General features: G+C 48.2%; 1 protein-coding gene across 2 annotated transcripts in view; it reads right to left on the minus strand.

Moving 5' to 3' along the window:
- Window positions 1–14,890, minus strand: part of LOC116953050 (fibronectin type III domain-containing protein 1-like) — a 68,600-nt gene extending 53,710 nt beyond the window's left edge. Inside the window, exons 1-4 of one of the 2 annotated variants that reach the window (XM_032972902.2) lie at window positions 14,350–14,890; window positions 14,172–14,245; window positions 6,940–7,170; window positions 1,060–1,149 (exon numbers count right to left, since the gene is read on the minus strand). In XM_032972902.2, coding sequence (XP_032828793.2) covers window positions 1,060–1,149; window positions 6,940–7,170; window positions 14,172–14,245; window positions 14,350–14,357 — 403 coding nt within the window. In that variant the 5' untranslated portion in view covers window positions 14,358–14,890. The remainder of the gene's footprint in view (window positions 1–1,059; window positions 1,150–6,939; window positions 7,171–14,171; window positions 14,246–14,349) is intronic. The other variant, XM_076074679.1, reaches the window with a different exon arrangement.
- Window positions 14,891–21,366: the final 6,476 nt, after the last annotated feature.

The raw sequence follows: 21,366 nt of genomic DNA on the forward strand, positions 1-21,366 counted from the left end.
AGGCTGGTACGGCACACGAGGGGGTGGGTGGCCAGCACCACGCCCGACCGCCTTTGTCTCCCCAGCGGCGATGTTTACGCATCGCACCAGGTACTCATTTGAGGCTGAGTCGATATAAAGGAGGCCCAGGACCGGTTCAGATAATCATCACCGATGTTAGCCGTAGGCGGGAGTTGGACTCGGGCCTCCAGGGTCGCAGTGCAGCGTGCTAACCGCTGTGCCACGGCTCCTTGACGCAAACGCACACACACGCACACACACAGACACGCATGCACACGCACACACACGCACGCACATGTGCGTGTGTGCATGTGCGCGTGTAAATCCAGGTTGACGTCATCTGTCCGGAGTTCACAAAACGCATACTACTTTGTTGGGGAAATCAAGAGCGGTTGTCCTCTGGATAAACTTGCCACGAAAAATAGGAATGTAGAATTTCCACCGCTGGCTCAAAGCCGTAAATGGAGCATTAGTGTTACCCCATGCTCAATTGAGCAGGAAACCATATTGATTTTTTTTTCCTTTCAAATAACACAAAGCAACAATCACGTGTTTTTATCCAGGAAAGCCTTCTTGAGTCTCGTGACATTCTCAGGAGCACCCTGCTTTGGTGTTGATGGCCAATTCCTTTGCAAGAGTTTTTTTTTGTTCGTGGAAGAAAATCGAAGTGCCTGGAGGAAGCCATACTTGAATAAGAAGGTAACACTCAAATGCGAACATGTCGACCACAAACCTGCTTGCCGAACTTCCCAATCCCTTACACCCTATCAGATATCCCAATGAGTACCATCGCAGACAACGCACGTACGGTGAACCCCGGTCCAGGTGGAAACTCTCGGGTTTTATTTATTTTATCTTAAACACAATTTCTGAGCGCAAAGCCTCAAAGGCCCCCAGAACGTCAAGTGGCCGGCAAGCAAGCAGCAGCGCGGCCTGTGGCCGGTTTCACAAAACAATGTCGAGTGAAGATTTACATGAGTTTCCTTCCACAAATCAATGCGGCGCCTGCAATCAGCGGCGCCTTTTCGCCGACATGCTCGCCTGACCCCGCGACCTCACCTGTACTCAGGTGGTGCGGCCGTTGGGCGGCCGAGCCCGCGCGGCCCTGAGAGCGGATCGCCAGCACGTGAATCGTGCGAGGGCCTGCGCCTATTTACGGACACACGCGCACACAAATATGGTACACACACGCATGGATGCAAATGGAAGAGTGTTAGGAGCAGGTGCCGTCAGCGGGCGTCTATGAAGGCCGCCGCAGCGTACGAGGGGGAGGGTGTGTGGCCACGTCTCTTTTGTCACCCCCGTTGTTGATGGTTGCACGCCACATTAGGTTGTTTTTATTTTATTTTATTTTTCTACGAAGCGTCATGCATGCAAATTGCATCTCAGCAAAAATGCATCTCAACACTCCGAAGAATGTGTAACGTGCACAGTTTTTACATGGAGATGTATGTGTCCATGTTGAACTTCTTTCGCACTGTACGTAGCCAACCGTGCTAATTGGGCAAGGACGACAAATGAAACACAAAAATCAGTTCCATAGAAATAAATTTTCAATCGAGGTTTTATAAATATAGATTGAGATGCACGGAAACCATGACCAAGTGGGAAGGCATCCAGAACTGCCACTTACAATTGTCCAAGCTCTGTGTTCCTATAGTCTTTTGGTGTTTGGCCAACTCCATTAATGAGTGTTTATAAGCGTGGCAGGATACTGCAGAACCCACGAGCACAAGGGGCATAACACATAAAGGACATCGTAATTATTATAATTCTCATATACACTGGCAAATGATGAAACGTTCTACTTTCTATAGCAGGGCCCAGCCAATCCCATAGAACCACCACGGTTGACTCCACAAAATGTGGTATTCATTTCATCAGCCCTGAAGGGAGAATGAAAATGATGGGCTGTTTCAACAAACTGACCTGAATTTAAACTCACGCTGTTCCCAGAGACTGAAAGGCGAACACTCTAACCAAAGTGTCACCTCGGAAAACACAAACCCCAAGGGACCTGTGGTATACAATTGGAAATGCTCACAACACATATACGTTTTTTTCCCCCCAAGATAGAAATGAGTGCCGCCTTGGGATTACACAACGTTCGTCGTACGAGTAATTAACTCGCTATGCGACCCAATCCTGTGTGTTGCTCCTCAGTTGAGCGATTGGGGGAGCACCGGAAAATATTCCATCAGAAATTAAGCCCTGATTATTACTGTCATTAAAGTGCGGGTAGTCCTAATTTTTTCAAAATGTCTGGACAGTGTGAAAGAGTAGGCCAAATATCCTCTATAGAGCAGTGGTTCCCAACTGCGTCTTGACCTGTGGACTTCTTATTCTTAGCTCTTTCGGTAAAGTCACGTTGAAGGGAAACAATAAAATAATAAAATATATAAAACAATACAAATTCTCACGACGTTTCGACCATAACACAAACGGTCGTCATCAGGTGTGTCGGTTCGCATTAATTTATTTATTTTTTAACGGTGTATTTATAACAAAAACGTCAGCGCCACGCGCAGCGATTTGGCAGTTTATTTAGAAGGACTAGTCCATCTATGTTCTGAAAAGGGGTAGGGGGGAGACGAAAAATTAATGTATGCTGTCTGAAAGCCACTGTAAGCGTGAACAATCAATTAAGACCTTAAATGCCTTATCAAATCTTTCCAATGATTGCTAAGCCAGAATCCATCTTCTCGGTTGAAATTGTCTCTGTGCTTGTATATGTGGATAGCATCATGAACGAATCTCTCATGGTAGCTAGATGGCTTACAAAGAACCTCTGTCTTGGAAAAGTCAATGTCATGTGAGCCTACTGAATTATAACAATGATCTGCCATGGCCGAGGTGTTGGTCCTACCGTGTTTAAGGTCTGCTTTGTGTTCACGAATGCGGTCCGAGACATGGCGTTTGGTTTCTCCAATGTAACTACTACCACAGAGGCAACTTAGTTTGTAGACACCAGGGTACTGTATGTCCGGAATCACATCTTTTACAGACGGAACCAGATCACGGATTTTATGTAATGTGTTGAAACGGACCTGGATCTTGTGTTTATTCAAGATTTTGGATATCTTTTTTGTGATCCCTGCAATGTAGGGTAAAGTGATGGTTTTGAAAGGCTCCTCAAGAGGGTCCTTCTTCATGGTTTGAGTGATAGCTTTGCGGATTGTATAGTCGGAGTAACCATTAGCCTTAAGAGCTTGGTGTACGTGCTTGAGTTCACTGCCTATGTGTTCCTGGTCGGATATGCATTGGGCTCTATGATACAGAGTCTTGATGAGAGAATTCTTCTGTGATGGATGGTGGTGGGAATCCGGTTTCAGATAAGCATCCGTATGGGTAGCTTTCCTGTATACAGAGTGGCTCATTGAACCATCAGGTCTCTTTTTAATTAGGACATCCAAAAAAGGTAGCTTGCCATCTTTTTCGACTTCCCTGGTAAATCTGATGACTGGGTGTATGGAATTGATGTGGTCTAAGAATTGGTCTAGAGCAGGCCGGCCATGTGGCCAGATGACAAAAGTGTCATCCACGTACCTCTTCCATAAGGTTGGGCGCAGAGTGGCAGTCTGGATGGCGTCAGTCTCAAATTTCTCCATGAAAATGTTAGTTATAACTGGAGATAGGGGGGAGCCCATTGGGGTGCCCTCAGTTTGTTTGTAGAAAGTTCCATTCCAAGTGAAGTATGTATTGGTTAAACAGTGTCTCACCAGGGGGGGTACCTCAGTGTTTAGTCCTTGATGAACCAAGTCTTCAATGATTGCGATGGTGTCAGGTACAGGAACCTTGGTGAATAAGGAAACTACATCAAAACTGACAAGCAGGTCGTCTGGGGACAGGGAAATACCCTTGATTGTCGATACCAGGTGAGTAGAATTTTGTACCGCAGAGGTGGTTTTTCCAGTGAAAGGACGCAGGATTTCAGCCAAAAAACGAGCTAGTTTGTAGGTGGGGGAGTTGATAGTAGAGACGATGGGACGAAGGGGTGTATCTACTTTATGTATTTTTGGTAAGCCGTATAATCTTGGTGGCCTGGCAGCAGAAGGTTTCAACGAAAACTGTTTAAATTGATCAATTAATGCGGTTGAATCAGAAATTATTGTGTTGGTTTGTGTGACGAGGCTGTTGGTGGGATCTCTTTTTATTTTTGTATAACTACCATCATCGAGTATTTTTTTTTAATTTTGTTGTTGTATTCTATTTTATCCATGATGACAGTAGCATTGCCCTTGTCAGCTGAGAGGACTACAATATCATCCCTCTTTTTTAATTTATATAATTCAAAACGCTCATCTTTGCTGAGGTTGCTAGCTGGCATCTTAGCGTTTTTGAGGGTTGCAGCGATTTCAGATCTTGCTACGTCTGCAGCGATGTGACCCAGGCCCCCAGAGAGCAACGTGGACTTCTTGTGGACTTCTGTCAACCTTCAAACACTGCTCATGGGACCATCACGCAACTAAGATGACAGTGTTTTGTGAAGGAGAAACGAATCGTGTCCGCAGAAATTTCCACGGACCACTTCCCACAGATTTGCAAACTGCCAGCAGTCGGCAAAGTTTACGTTTCTCTAACAGTTCGTGTTACCTTCAGCAGTGGAGACCGCTGGGTTCGCTTTCGAGCTCCCTTCTTGCAGAGCCCCGCCAATCAGTGGCGTGATCAAGCAGTCTCAGAGGTGTGCACTGGTAACCTCTTCCTATCTTAGTGGAGTGGATAAAGTGAATTTTCTTTCTCCCACAATAATTGTTTCAATCGTGATACAAGCATGAAACTTGCTAGGGACATATTCTATGGGTCTTTCGGTAAAGCCACGTAGATAGAAAAATGATTAAAAAAATATCACGACGTTTCGATCGCAACACAAGCAATCGTCCTCAGGTGAAGACGATTGCTTGTGTTGCGATATGTATTCCTGCAGTCACGAAAGCTTTAAGTCAAGATTTGCTAGGAACATTCACAGTGGTGTATCTTTTCATAAAAAAAATTATGTAGGCCACCTAAAATCAAACATGGCTGCATTCCCCCCCCCCCCCCCCAAGATATCCACGATTTTTGGCGGATATCTTTGATTGTTTTAGATCGGAAAACTTTTTTTGGTGCCTTATTAAGTGAGCCGAGGAGATAACGGCATGCCGGATTCGGTGTTTGTATGGCACCGTTGGAACGAATATTCATGTTATCTGCTCCACCATTCTCTTTAGATTATTTTGCTGCTATAAATTTTCCAATCGAAAAAACACTTCGCTGAGCTATCATTTGTGGCCAGGTCGCTTCTGAAAAAATAAGCTAATAGCTTAGTGGGATTTACCTGGTAACACGAAAAATTGTTTTATTTGTATATACTTCCACCGATGTGTTTAACTTTCCTATACTTTGCACCCCTGTTGTGTTTTTGTATTTTGTGTTGTAACAACCTGACCCACCCCTACTGAACACCTGTGAAAAAAGAGCTTTATAGCTCATCGGATTCCTCCAGCAGTATAAATACTGATTGTGATTCAGGATGAGACGAAGCGGTCAGTCTGATAGATCCAGTCCGTCTGATAGATCCAGCCAGTCTGGTAGATCCAGTCTGTCTGGTAGATCCAGTCTGGTAGATCCAGTCTGTGTAGTAGATCCAGTCTGGTAGATCCAGTCAGTCTGGTAAATCCAGTCTGGTAGATCCAGTCAGTCTGGTAGATCCAGTCTGGTAGATCCAGTCAGTCTGGTAGATCAAGTCCGTCTGGTAGATCCAGTCTGGTAGATCCAGTCTGTCTGGTAGATCCAGTCTGGTAGATCCAGTCTGTCTGGTAGATCCAGTCTGGTAGATCCAGTCAGTCTGGTAGATCCAGTCTGGTAGATCCAGTCAGTCTGGTAGATCCAGTTTGGTAGATCCAGTCAGTCTGGTAGATCAAGTCCGTCTGGTAGATCGAGTCTGGTAGATCCAGTCTGTCTGGTAGATCCAGCCAGTCTGGTAGATCCAGTCTGGTAGATCCAGCCAGTCTGGTAGATCAAGTCCGTCTGGTAGATCCAGTCTGGTAGATCCAGTCAGTCTGGTAGATCCAGCCAGTCTGGTAGATCCAGTCTGGTAGATCCAGTCAGTCTGGTAGATCCAGTCTGGTAGATCCAGTCAGTCTGGTAGATCCAATCCATCTGGTAGATCCAGTCTGATAGATCCAGTCAGTCTGGTAGATCCAGCCAGTCTGGTAGATCCAGTCTGGTAGATCCAGTCAGTCTGGTAGATCCAGTCAGTTTGGTAGATCCAGTCTGGTAGATCCAGTCTGGTAGATCCAGTCAGTCTGGTAGATCAAGTCCGTCTGGTAGATCCAGTCTGGTAGATCCAGTCAGTCTGGTATATTCAGCCAGTCTGGTAGATCCAGTCTGGTAGATCCAGTCAGTCTGGTAGATCCAGTCAGTTTGGTAGATCCAGTCTGGTAGATCCAGTCTGGTAGATCCAGTCAGTCTGGTAGATCAAGTCCGTCTGGTAGATCCAGTCTGGTAGATCCAGTCAGTCTGGTAGATCCAGTCCTCAACATGGGTGGAGGACTCGGTGAGTGAAGTTCGTGGTAACAGTGACGCATGGCGGTAGCCATGGAAGAGCGACAGGAAGGCGACTCGCCACCGGTGAGTGGTCTTCTTCGTTGCAAGGCCCGTGGGCCACTGGCGTTCCCTAGTGGCATTTCAGTGCAGTCACTGACGTGCCCCCCCCCCCCGACAATACACAACGAGTAAAAACACCCCCCCCCCCTCCATCACCATCATCACCAGCAGCATCACAGCGCTGCTGTCAATCCCCCAATGGTTTTGGCAGGTGATGCCTCTCGTCGGCGACAGTGGCCCACCCCTCGGGAAATCGGCGAACACCAAAAAAACTCACCGCGCAACGAGACGGGCGGACTCGCTCAGCAACGCAAGCGAGAGAAGAGAGGGGGGGGTGGGGCCTGGCCCACTCACCGAGCTGTGATGACCCCTGGCGGTGTAGGAAGGAGGCCGCGGCGCGGCCGTGAGCTGCCGGGTTCCCCGCGGCGCCCTGCAGCACAGGCCCGTGGTGTTGGCGTCGTCGAGGCGGAGGGGCCACCTCCTCCACCTCGTCGACCGCGTCTCCCCCCGTGGAGCCCGGGTGGAAGTTGAAGGTGACTCCGTCTCCTCCCGAGTGGATCCGGAGCATCAGCGGCTCGCGTTTCTCTGCCAAGGCAAAGGGGGGGGGGGGGGGCGCAAACGAGACTGCGGTGAAACCCGGCATGGATTTCTCTCTCTCTGAGATTGTGTGTGTCTCTCTTTCTACCGCACGCTGGCAGCTAGGCTGGCTTGAGAGGAGGGGGATTGTTGGCGTAAGGCACTACCACGAGGGTACAGGGCGGTCCAAATGCCTTGTGACCCCAATTCAATTAATACTGGACATCTGTGAAAAAGAGCTTAGAGCTCATAGGATTGCTCCAGTGCGGTATAAATAAATAGTCTTCTCGTTATGAATTCTCTAAAACGTACTACATATTTTAAGGAAGGTGTATTTAAAACTGAAATTAACATGCAAAGGACAAAAATGTTAGAGGTTAATTAATTGGGGGGGGGGGCGTACATGGTACGGTCATCCATAACGAGCCTGTCGTACTGGACACCACATTCCGTTAACCATGTGCGCACAGGTGTATGAGCATCATTAAGAAACAACATACGGTGAGATGGATGGATGCATGCATGTGGCTGAGTGCCTATTTAAAATAATTATACGAACAGCTTTGTGGACTATTCCGGCTGAAAGTAAGCCCTGGTGTGTAACCCTGTAGCGTGACTTTGATTAAGGGGTGGGTGGGGGGGGTTCAACAGTCGGTGTTTAAACTTTAAACACATGTTAGATGCTTAATAGAATGAGTTGCGATACGATCTGCTTGTTGTCTGCCGTGCAGTCTGCACCAGCTTCTTTCCCACACAGAAGCTCGTGCTTATGGCCCATGCCTGCCTTAATAGGCGCTCACTAACAATCTGTTAAAAGGCTATGTGGAGTTCACCCCCCCCCCCATCCCTCTGAGTGTGTATTTGTGATAGTGAATATATGAGCGGTAGTGTAGCAGGTAGCGCGACACGAGCTCGAATCCAGATCACGGCCAACACTAGCGACGATCATATTAACCGGTCCTGGGTCTCCCCTCGGTCGACTCAGCCTCAAACGAGTACCTGGTGCGGTGCGTAAACATCAGCAGTAGAGAGACAAATGCGGCCGGGCGTGGTGCTGGCCGTAGCCGGGAGTCGAACTCGGGTTCGCTGCATCGCCTCCAGCGCAGTCAAATTATATGACACCTTCGGAAAATTGGCACAGAGTCCTCCAGAGAGACCGGAGTCAAGAGAGCTGTTGGTTCACGCAATGCTGCCATTTCAAAATGTGACTAACTAAGATGTCGAGTGCTTTGTGTATGCCCACGCCGCTGTTGAAAGACTTGGTGGTTAATGGCCCTGCCATGCGTCGTACTGGGAGGTTCTGGCGTCTTTGCATCGCTCTTAAACAGAAAAGAATGCCTCCTAAAGGTGTTTGTGTGGACGTTTGGACTCACCGTGCACCTTTGATCGTGATAGAACGCATGCATTTGCACTGCATTGCAAAGTCGTGTTTTCATCGGTGACTGCAGTACAATCGTAACTTATCACCCGGTAAAATGCTCCTTGAACTGACAGCCCTTTGTCTGTCCACTACTGGACGAAGGCCTCCCCATGGAGTTGTTTTGGCCTTGCTTCACCACAATGGTATCACTGGTTGCTAATGTTATCCGTGGGCAAGAATGTATGGGTCAGCAGTTCCCCTGCTCTGTTTGTCTCGCCTGATGACGATTGCTTGTGTTGCGATCGAAACGTCGTGATCTATTAATTTTCCATCTACGTGACTTTACCGAAAGAATCCAAGAGTATGGATTCCTGCAGTCGCGAAAGCTTCAAATCAAGAATGTATGGGTGCTCCGTGCCTACGCAGTCGCATCGTCTGCACCCTCGATGGCTACACCACGAAGCCCCCTGGCCAGCTCTTCACAACCGATGTGCCGTGCACCGCGAGAGCGTCCCAGGTGTTTACCGCCGTTACAATTTTGTAATTGTTAGGAGAACGTCACAATAAAGTAAGCTGCGGCACAGGCGGACTCGCCGTGCAGCCGTCAGCAGCCCCCGCCGCCGGCCCCCTCACATACCTCGCTTGATCGAGCCGGATAGAAAGAGTGTGAGAGGAGTGGGAAGAAGAAGAAGTAGGGTGGAGAGAGGCATCGGCCGAGGCGATAGCTTCTGCTGAGCTGTTGCTGCATCACAGGGCGCGTGTTCCACGGAAATAAGATTTGGAGTGAAAGTTATAAATATAATTTTTTATTTCCTCTCACGGTAATTCACGCTTTTGGACTCGACTCGGGTTATAAATGGTACGCACACTGTTTCACCCTCCTCCACCCTCGTCCGATTGGTGCAAGGCCATCGAATAAATCTGGAATCCGTCACCCTTGCTGTTGCTGTTCTTGTCAGCAGGTTAACTTTCAAACGCGACTCGCGTTTCCTTGCTGCTGCAATATTAATTAAAGCGTTAGGCAAACACGGTTGCCTAACGCTTACATGCCAATTTGCTTCCGTTTCAAATCGATGTTTTTTTTGTTCTTATACTCATTTAAAGACACGTGTCAATTCACTGGTGGATGACTCGTGGGTCGTGGGGGTTGTTTGACCATACTTCACCACGTCGGTCGATGCGGGTTTTTAAATGGAGAAGGGGGGGGGGGAGACAGTTAAGGGAGAGAACGAGGAGCGGTTCAGTTCCTACTCGCCACTGATGTTAGCCGCGGCCCGAAGTCAAACTCGGGTGGACGAGTTTGCAGCACAGTGCGCTAACCGCTGCACCACCGCTCCATCGTGTGCGTACATTAACTGAACTTGTGATTTTCCTTTTGTTAACGTGCTTCAGTAAACATTATCTGTGCGTAAACTCAACCAACTTGGCACAGGTGCAAATATGTATCACAAGTATACACTGCAAGATAGTGCTGTTAGCGAGCACCTATTAAGGTCGGAAATGCACTCGATGGGGGTGGGTGACCGACACCAATGCACGGCCGCATTTGTCTCCCGAGCGCTGATATTTACACACCCCACCAGATACTCGTTTAATGCTGAGTCGACCTAGGAGAGAATCCCAGGACCGGTTCGAATATTCGCTGCCGCTGTCATTGGTCGCATTGCGGGAATGGAACGTGGGTCACGTGGTTTGTAGCGCAGCGCGCTAACCACTGCGCCACCGCTCCCCAACGACAATCTCGACAACACACACTGGCGAGACGTGCTTTAAAACTTCACGTGCAAATAAGCACCCAAATCCCCTAGTCACGGGGTAATGCGGTGCACGAATCGTATCGGTGGAGTTCATATTTTTAAGTAAAATCGTTCTCCACTTGCGCGTAACCGCCCGCGCGTTGAGTGTCCGTGCCTCAAACTCCCCCCCCCCCACGGCCCGATGCAGTTGCGTCGCTTCATTTCTCCTCGTGTCGTGAATGAGCGTCCCACCCCGCTTTAATCGTCGGTGACTCGAGAGACACGAGGACCCGAAGGTCGTGACACGCGGCGTCGTACCAACCCCAGCGCCCTCTGTCTCAAATCTCTCCCGTGATGATCGGGCGCTGGCACCATCAACACGAACTTGGGCTCATTTGCGTCTCGAGCTGTGTGACAGTGCTGAAGGCTGTGGCGCTTTAGGTATCATCGTCATTATTATCAATCGATGCGTAAATATGCAGTCCTGCAATTGCTTTGCTCACGCCACTGCTGGCGGAACGGGTGCTCAAGTGTCCTCCCACATGTAAATGCGGCGCTCATTCATCTGTCTGTAACGTCTTCGTACGTAGAGGACCGCAGAGCTCGGGCGAGAGTTGACGCCAGCTCACCGCCGCGTGGCGCCTGCCTCCCCGCCTCTCTGAGCCGCCGACTCGCGCCTCTGAGTCGCTCTCTACTCGAGCGACGAGTTGAACATTATCATAATATACAAGCAGAGGGTGCTCTCGACAATCTGTCGGCCTACTCTTCCGAGACATCTGGCCAGACGTCTTGTGAGAGGCGGGAGTTACCCACGTTTTTAACCCCGCCGCACGCGACCTGCCACACAACTGTGGAGTGCTCAGTTAGACCGACCTGCTGGGTGGACAGAGTCAAGGGGTTTTTTGAATATTGCACCATTGTTTCAACTGCCGTGCCCGGGAGATCGGACAGGTGATCCCAGCATTGCAAGTCCAGTGTGCTAACCCTCACAACGAAGGCACTTCCCCGTTATCGTCATCATCATCATCATTGCAACTTCAAGGGGCGACTTTGTGTAAGCGGACGCGACTGGCAGCTATCATCGTTGCAGGGGGAAGGTTTTCCGTGCAATCGGTAACTGTCATCCGCGCTGTGAGACGTATACACAAATATACGTTTTGAAATCTTAATTATGTTCCAATTGTGCTTCCAGCGTTGAGTCACGAGCCGCAGCTACCGAGCGTGAAACTCGGTATCTGCGCAGCGGGTCTGGAAGAAGACACTATGTAACTACTTCTGAAGTCGTTCGGGTCTCTTGTATCCACACGACTCGAGGCACACCACTTTGTCCGCTCTGCAAAGAGCGTCGCTCGCATGTCAATCAAATGTTAAAGAATCTCAGAGATGGATCTTTTTTTTTTGCGCCAGATTAAGTGACGACCCCGCAATGTAAACGCGATGCGTGTTTTGTGTGCCAGTGGCGTCGCGAGCGTGGAGCAGGCACGGGGAGGTGCCGTGACCACCCCCTGGTGGCCAACCACCGTGAGATCTGTTTTCAAGAACATCAACAACGCTCATTTTTGCGAAGACGGAGCGCCCCTACAGCGTTAAATGTTCGAGACCGTGAGCACAACGACGTGATTAGGCAAGAAGAGCCGCGGTGTAGAATAGCCATGGGTTCGACCGTGCGAGACGAATCAAATATTGGGGCGACACCTGAGCGTACCGTACCACCTGAGTTGATGTCGTTAACCCCTCTGGCTACGCGGTTTAATCACGAGTGGCTGAACCCCGAACCAGTGGAGGTTGCCGTTCGTGTTGGCTCAGTAGTCGGGAGCTGCGAACACGCGGCACGGTTCATGCACGGAGCATGGAGTTGGCTGCGATGGAGCTCTTGGCAAACAACAGCGGTTCGCATTCCCAACATTCACTCCGCTCCGCGTGTTTGGAATACACGCCTGGTTTTTATGCTAGCACACTGGGAGGAAAAAAAATCCTCAAATATAACAATATGTTTTATTTGGAGACGGGAGGAAGTTTGCTTAAATGTGCTTTGAATCACGATACTCTACAACAATGCATTATGAGTTGATATACAAGATTGCTTTTTTGCATTGAATAGAACGGAATTGTTTTGGGTTCTTGCTCTGTCCAAATAAACATCTGAGAACCTAGCAGCATCTGTTTAAGAAGCCCGACTCTACTGATGAGACTCAGACAGTTTAACACGTAGGCGTTCGTGACCAATATCCACAATATAGGTTTTTTTGTGGAGACCCAGAGGGTCGAAACTGATCCAGAGTTTCCTTGCTTAAACAAATTATGCTGGATATCGATCTGGAAAGTCAAGAGATCAATTGACTAATAGAAAAACGACTTAGATAATCAGAACATGCTTCTCCGGTTATATCTGCAAACTTCAGGCCAAGTCAAGCTTCACGCCACCCTCCATGTGTGCTCACGAGTTGTTTTTTACAACTTGGAAGCACTCACAAAACCAATATCTTTAGTATTCGCTCGCTCTCGAAGGCAGAGAGAATGCCTTGGAGGGGCGAGGGGGAACCACCACGCCGTGAGTCGGCGTCAACAATTGCCCAAGCTCTGCAGTCCTCGATTAAGATATATTCGTCCAAATAATGAGTCTGTTATACACGCAGGGAGAAACCCACGCTTCTGAGGACGCAACGCTCTAGGGCCAGATGGAGATTTGTTCACAGTATGGCAAGCTCCCACCAACCCTCGCTGCTCTCCACAGTTCTGGGTCTCACGGACGTGCATAGCCACCACTCACCCAGCTAATATTCGCGTGTCCGGCATATGCTCTTCAAGTTAGGAACCTACTTCCACTTTCGATCAGATTTTCGTCGCATAAACATCCCAAGTTATGCGAGTTACCCGATTCACTGACGATTGTAGATTGTATATTTGTATTTCTCGTGAGAATTAAAGCAATCTATGAGTTGAGGTTGGCACTTCCCTGTGAGTGAAACTAACCAAGCCTCTCGGTGGGGGGGGGGGGGGGGGGTTGTCGTGAGTGGAGGGGGAGATGTTAATTTTAAAACCGTGGTTTCCAGCCCTTCTAGAACATCACTAGAATTGACAGCAGTCGCTCAAGTCACGCTTGTCTCCCTGCATTAGAAAATCTGCATATTTACTTCTGGAACGCATTCCAAGCCTTGTTGTCAAGCCCTATAGCCTCGTTGCTCACACCCCAGCGAGTCTGTAACCCGACGGCTGCCACCAACCAATCTTCACTTAGCAAGACTGTGCAACACTCTCTGTAGCAACCTCAATATGTCCTGAAAAAGGTCAGTCGACCAAAACGTCACGATCCTCCTTACTCAGCTGGCAGTATAAAACAACCCCAGCAGACGAGAGTGCGGAAAAAATGTAGTGTTGTACTGTATGCACCATGCTCTGTCTATGTTACATTAACCCGATATTTTATATATGCATGTTCACTAATGCAAACATCTTATACATTGTTATGCATTCAGTGATATGTGTCTACAATCCGAATACGCGTGGTTGTAGAACGTTATAAGAAAAATGAAATATAGGCGGCATACCATTCTGTGTCTGCAGAGCTAAATAAACGTATGTTTTAGTCACGTCGGCCTATTGACTTCACGGGACAACATTGTCCAACAGCATTTGTTGCTTAAGCAAGCAAACCCGACATTCGGAATATCAGCAGAATTAGGTTTATTGCAACGCTGCCGCGTGGGTTCACGCATCGGCTTTCTCTTTGCAAAAACGTACTCAGGGCACCATTTGTTGCCGACGAGACTTTGCATGCGTGCACAAATGTTGCTGGATGGTATTGTTGTTGTTTTTGTTGTTAAAGAAAGCCAATATACCCCGAGGTGTTTGGTGATCATCGTTGCAATTGCCACGTGCCGGAGTGTCCCGATGATGCGCTCCCTGAGACTCACCTCTGTGAACAGCAGACCCCGCTAGTACGGCCATCACCATCACAAGCAGGACATGGATCACCATAGCAGTGTGTCTGGCGGGGAGAAATCCTCGTTAGAATTGATTTTGTAAGAACAAAAAAAATGCTTTTATTCGTTTGCAACTTTTGTGGAGTTATGCGCGCGTGCTTATGAATACATTGTCATGTTGCTGCTGCTGTTGCTGCTGTTGCTGATGCTGATGTCTTCAAGCACGCCTTGGGCTGTCTGGACGCGTGGGGAGAAGTTTGTTGAACACGTGCGCTGCTGGACTTCTCGTCCCGGCTGGGCGTGTGAGAGCGAGTGGCGTGTGGTGTGTGTGTGTCCTATCTCTCAGCACGTCCAGCACATTTCCTCTCTCTCTCTCTCTCGCTCTACTAGTCGTGTGCGTTCTCGTGGTACCGAGCATCCATGTGCCACCAGCTTAGCCCCGTGACTGCGATAGTGCAACCCCAAGTGCCGAATTATAGGGGAGGGTGCTGAGGCTGTTTGCACACATGCATGCGCCTCCACCACTCTATAGGGGCGGGTTGGAGCGCGCACGCACGCCGCCCTGCGCGGTTGGACGAGTCTCGTCTTGGCACAAAAAGACCCTTGGAGTGAGGATTGGGAGGGGAGCGAGAGGAATGGAGGAAGTACAGGGGGCTCAGCGAGGTGGTGGTGATGGTGGTGGCTGTGGTTGTTGCTTGTGTTTGCTCTTGCCTCAACCATCCCCCTAGCCCCACTTCCGCCCCAAAGATTGATGGAATCTTTCATCTGCAGCGCGCGTCACTGCGGGGATAAGCTGTGCGTAAAAGTCGGCTGTTCCATCGCGCGCTCTTTACGCAGAAGCCGTGGGGGTTTTCGCCTCGCCCACTGCGCTTGGCCCAGCGGCCGTGCGCGTCTCGCGAGCAGCGCGTGACGAGGTCGGTGCTGTAACGATTTTGCTTTCGGCATCTCGTCAAAAATAAAGTGACAAACATCTCCGGGACGGGTTGATCACGGATTCACAGGTGGCACAGAGTGGGGGGGGGGGGGGGCACACGTGGTTGTCTGTGTCTGCCAGTCATCTCAAGTCGGTTAACGCACCTGGGTCAGGCTCGTGACCTCGTGTTCTGCCAACGCGCCTTCGACACTTCAAAGTGCAGCTATCCTGGATACCCAAGTCTAGCCTGGGCACAAGCGTGGTAATTGGTGGTGGTGATTGACGATTGGTGTTTGTGATGTTTATGCAACACCTGGGGTCTGTCTTTGTGACCAGCCCAACGCGCCTTCGACACTTCAAAGTACACCTAGCCTGGCACCAAGCCGAGCGTGGCACGAGCGAAGTCGTATAACGTCACCACATTTAGTTGGTGAATGGCTATTATTGTTGGTGTTCTTGTTTGTGTCGTGTAAATGGACATTCGATAGTGTACGCCTGTGCGGTGCGAACATTCAAAGGTTAGACATTGCAATAGCTGAGGCCCAAATCAGATATGCTGAATGTAACTGCGGCAGTGTGTCTGTGCGTGTCTGTGCGTGTCTGTGTATTGATGTCTGTGCGTGTCTGTGTATTGATGTCTGTGCGTGTGTGTGTATTGATGTCTGTGCGTGTCTGTGTATTGGTGTATGTGCGTTTGTGTGGTGCGGTGAGGTACAGTGTGGGTATTCTCCCTCCTTCGACACATCTGTGGCCAGGCTGGATGAATGGCCCAATTACCCTAGCGCGCACTGATGTTATGATAATAATAATCGTTTTAATTACAGAAAATAAAAAAAATCGTTACCATCTGTATTATTATTAGCTCTGCTCATACGTAAGAAGTAATACAACTCCATGTTTGCGGTGCCTATAATGGCCCAATTTGTAGCGCTGATTCGACTAGCGCTCACTTCTCCGGGAAGTCATCTTGTGCGCTAAGCGAGGTCTGCCTGCACCTGAGCAGAGCTCTCTCGAGTGGAGGCTCCATGCGCAAACAACGTCAGACTTTCATCTTTACCTGTACCATTGTTAGAATGCGTCAGAATCAGAATATTTACAAACACTGCATGAATCCGATGAGCTGTACAGCTCTTGCTCACATTTGTATAACAAACGTTGTGTTTATACTTTGCAATGCATGAACACGTTTATTTCATGCGTTACTTCACACGTGTCTGGCATGAAGACTCTGCATGTCATTGCACGCACATGTGCTCGTGAATGGAGGGGGGGGGGGGTGTCTGTGTGTGTGTGTGTGGGCTTCATTGGTGCTACTCGCTCACAGCACTTGCCCCAACAGTCTGTGAAGGCGGCACGGGCTAGCGGCAGTGCAGCGAGTTTCGCGCGGCGCTACGCACACGCCGACCCGCGTTCGATCCCCGCTCATGATCTACTAGTCGTGACTATTTTTTCGATTTAAAGCTTTCGTGACTGCAAGGATTCATCTTCTTTGGTTCTTTCGGTAAAGTCACGTATGAAGGCCACCTGTGTTGTGGCCGAAACGTCGTGAGAATTTTATTGTGTTATTTTATTTTATTATTTTATTATTTTATTCTCATTCTACGTGACTTTAACGAAAGAACCAAAGAAGTCGTGAATATATGAACCGCTCAAGATATTCATCTCGACTCAGGATTAATCCCCGGTGCGGTGTGCATACATCAGCTGGGGACACGAAGGTGATCGGGCCTGGTGTTGGCCACACACACTCGCGAACAGCCCCCAGACAGCCTGTCAATGGCTTTAAGGGGGGAATCTTGGTGCTTGTGTGCGAATATGAAATGGCCCCTTGTGGTTCTGACTCTTGAGTTAAACTGAGACCGACTGAACAGTGAGGGAGCGCCGTCTGGTGGTCGTATGAGAGCGTGGTTGTTAGATCTATCATGGGGAAAACATTTGTGTGCAACATTGCATGCATGGATTATTGCGTTCAGTTTCATGCTTCCAATGCGTGGACACACTAAGCTACCCACGGACACACTAAGATACCCACGGACACACTAAGACACCCACAGACACACTAAGACACCCACAGACACACTAAGACACGCACAGAGACAGACTGTAGGGGCTAGTATTGTTAGCACTTATGAAGGTCGGCACGGCACACGAGGGGATGGGTGGTCAGCACCACGCCCGGCCGCCTTTGTCTCCCTAGTGGCGATGTTTACGCACCGCACCAGGTTCTCGTTTGAGGCTCAGTCGACCGGTTCAAATATTCGCCACGTGAGCGGGAATCGAACTCGCGCGCAGTGCACTACCGCTCTCCAACACAGAGACACACCGCACTGTGTGCCTACTGGGTGTATATTGTGTGCGTACTATGTGTGTGCGGTGTGTGTACTGTGTGTACTGTGTGTTGTGTGTACTGCGTGTGTGCTGTGTGTGCTACTCGGCAGGCAGCATTGCGGGTTGGGTTTCTATGCGGCCCATGCTGAGCGGTTTCAATTTGCTACGCCCAATTTTTGTAACGCATCTACTACCCGTGCCTGGCTTTCATCTCGCCCGCGCTGTGTTCAACCACCCACGCTGCAGGGCAGAATGATTCTCTTCCTCTTGAGTTGGAATTCCCTCCCATCGTCTGCTTCCACAAGCCCTTTAACCTTGCTCGAACGTAAGAAGTGCTGCGTTGTTGCTGGCCGTTCGACGCTGTGTGCCTGTGGCTCAGAAACTATGTTAGAAATAAATAAATAAATACAACTGGTTGACTGTACAACAGAAAAAATATTATTGGACTTACTCATATGTGCACCATGGATGAAGGTTTTTGATCGTGAAGGTTGGCTCTTGAGAATGCCAGATGTTAAATGTTTCGAAGTGAAATTTGCCAGATGACATTACAGCAAGGAACGCATGCATCTATCAGTGCTGAGGTTTGAATGTGAATCCCCTTGTATGTGTGGATTATTTGTTTGCCAGCTCCTCCAGTTCACTTGCAGACATTCCAAACAGTCATTTATAGACTTGACCAAGCATCGTAGGTGCTGCAGCACCGTCTAGCAAAACATATATCATTGCTGTATTGTGCAATGAATTGGAAAGTTGTGTTCTTTGGCACAATCCAACCGAGGAAATTAAACTAAGTACCAATTACACTAATGCATCGTGAGAGCTGCACACTTTTCAATTGTAACTCCTGCAGGTGGGGCAAAATGCCCTAATTAGCCGCGGCCAGGCTAACAAATGGAATGAATGTAACTTAGATTGGAAGAGTAGCTTGGCATGGTCTCCGCTGACCATCACTGACCTGTGCCCCCGGGAAACCTCATTCCTTACGCGTGTACTCGTTAATTAGGCAACTCGACACATCTTAACAATTTAATTCCCACGATGTTATACACAGCAAGTGTGGAACTACGTCATTGACAAAGTTATACACAGCAAGTGTAGAACTACGTCATTGACAAACACCCCTTTTGTTTTGATGCTGCCCAGTCGAGTTGATCGGCAAGTGACGTGTGGTGGTGGTGGGGGAAAGCGTGGGTACTCCCACTTCTTACAAGATATCTGTCCAGTGTAGAAGAGTGACGCGAACGGTGAAATTGCAGGGCCGCGCCTTTAACTTTAATTGATGTTAATTTTAAGTACTGTGAACCACCACTAGAGGAATTAAAACTCAACCTCTTTAGACAATTATAATCCGGGGGTCTTTTCACAGCACCACCAAATTCCACCCTCTAACAGAGACGCGGCTTGCTCCGCATCAGCTTCGACGTCTCCAGCAAAGGAAGTGAAGTCTTTTGTGGCCAGGTCGCTTCTGAAAAAGAGCCATATAGCTCAGTGGGCCTTACCTGGTAAAGTAACACGTTTAGTTTAAAGGCCATGATAATACCTTCTTAATATTTCGTACGGCTGACGTAGATGCAAAGCAACGACTACAATTTGACATTCGGGTGGTCAAGCCCCAGATAACCACAGCGCCAGGAGCAGTAGCGGAGTGTATCATCATGGCTGTGATGTCTCCTTCGTATTTGTGGATCGGGGCATTGCGTCGTTATAAGCTGTTACGGTCTAGTCTGGATGACCACAGTCGCACACTGCTGCTGGAGAGTTTTTAATTTTCCATTTGTGCATCATCAGGTAACCGCATCTGTCACGGTTTGTGCAGTGGATACGGTTTAGGGTGGACCACGAGCTTCGTGGAAGATCAAACCCAGAGGGATCTTCTGCACTTGAATCTTTCACAAGGTGTTTGTGAATTCTCTTGAACTCCATTCAGCTTTGCAAACTTCATGCGGGTGAACTCGTAATAGCTGGCCGATAACAGCAGAGGGCACCCTCCCCTTGCACGCTCCAGCCAGCAGCCTTCTGAGCTGAGAGTCTCAGAGTGGAACGTGTCAATGCCAGACCAACATTGGAGGTGCTGCTCGTCCAGAGTGGGCCCTCTGCTTACGTGTAACGTATGTTGAACGTTTTTTCGCACCGTACGTAGCCAACCGTGCTAATCGGAGGTGCGGCCACTACCAGCAGTTATGTGTGGATGCGTCGCGTGATTTCAAACATTATAATGGACAAGCTACTCATTAGGGGCCGTCCATAAATTACGTCACGCACCTAGGGGGGGGAGTCAGAGGTTTGAGAAATGTGACGTCACATCAAAATGCGCAACTTTAAATACAGACAACACGTTCTACTTAATTAAATAGACTTTTTAATAAATGTTTACTCCTACAACATCAGAGTGCAGCGCCACATTAAATACGCGCTACAATGACAATAGTTTAAAGCGATTTGAAGCGGGTTTTTTTTTGGGCGGGGGGGGCAGAGCTTTGTGATGTCATATTTGAGGGGGGGTCTGACTTGTTGTGACGCCGTGTGACGTGGGGGGGGGTAAAAAATCGTCCAAAATCGCGTGACGTCATTTATGGACGGCCCCTACGTATATTACAGTTGTGTGAGATAACAGTCGTTACAATTGCTTATGTTCGTTTAACACGCAGGCTTTCGCGACCAATATTATTCATAATAAAGGTTTTTGGGTTAGATCGCGTTAGTTAGAAATTAGAAATTTACTAGAGGAAAGTACCTACATTAAAATTAAACGAGATCCAACTAATACTTTAGAAAGTAAGACTACTGCTATCATTGCAAATTCATTGATCCCTAAGAATGAGCAGTACCAAATTAAGCCAAGGGCCTCAAAACCACCTAGACTCTATGGGCTACCAAAGATTCATAAAATCGGCATCCCATTACGACCCATAGTCAGTACAATTGGCTCTGCCACGTATAAATTAGCAAAATATATAGCTAAACAAATACAGCCCTACATCGGTAGGACATCTTCATTCATAAGAAATTCAGAACATCTTGTGAATGTGATTAAAGATATTAAGCTTAACCCTAATGATATTCTGGTAAGTTTTGATGTGATTTCTCTATTCACTAAGGTTCCAGTGAACGAATCGCTTAAATTACTTGATTCACTAGTAAAGAATACAGGTTTACCAAAAGATATTCCGAAACTCGCTGACCATTGTTTAAATAACACTTACTTCTTATAGAGAGGGGATTTCTTTAAACAAAAGGAAGGAGCAGCAATGGGCTCTCCTTCATCTCCTGCTATAGCAAATCTGTACATGGAAAACTTTGCAATAAGAGGACTTGCCTCGGTCATCCAGTTCACCATGGAAATGGAGGTGAATAACACACTCCCGTTCCTAGATTTTTTGCTTGGACATGGCCTAAACGGTAAAATAACACACAGCGTTTACAGAAAGCAAACGCACACTGATGCCTATCTGAATGCAGATTCGTATCATCACCCAGCTCAGAAATCCTCTCTTATCAAGACGCTCATACATCGGGCTAAAACAGTGTCAGATGGTGAAAGTCTAGTGAGAGAGATTAAACACGTTAAAGAAGCACTACGACAGAATGGCTACAATAATGCTCAAATTAACAGAGCACTAAATGCCAAATCACAATCGCAAAGCAACACTGCTGAAAGCGATCAGATTGTTTAAAAATTAAAATTCCATATATCTCAGGAGTAACTGACAAATTAGCCCGTTTTTTGCAAAAGCAAAACATTACAGTAAGATTTGGTACAGTACACAAAATTCAAAAACTAGTATCTTGCACTTGTAGTGTTGTAAGGACGAGCAGACTTCTTATGGAGGCACACTCTGTTTATTGTATTATTTCCTTATACAATGCTTAACACACAGAGGGATATTCGGTCCCCTCACCCGATACCCTAGGGAGGTACAGCCTCCGGACCTGGCGGGACTC

This window comes from Petromyzon marinus, chromosome 49, assembly GCF_048934315.1.
Source record: "Petromyzon marinus isolate PM22_M1 ecotype Great Lakes invasive population chromosome 49, UKy_Petmar_22M1.pri1.0, whole genome shotgun sequence".
NCBI classification, from domain to species: Eukaryota; Metazoa; Chordata; class Hyperoartia; order Petromyzontiformes; family Petromyzontidae; genus Petromyzon; species Petromyzon marinus.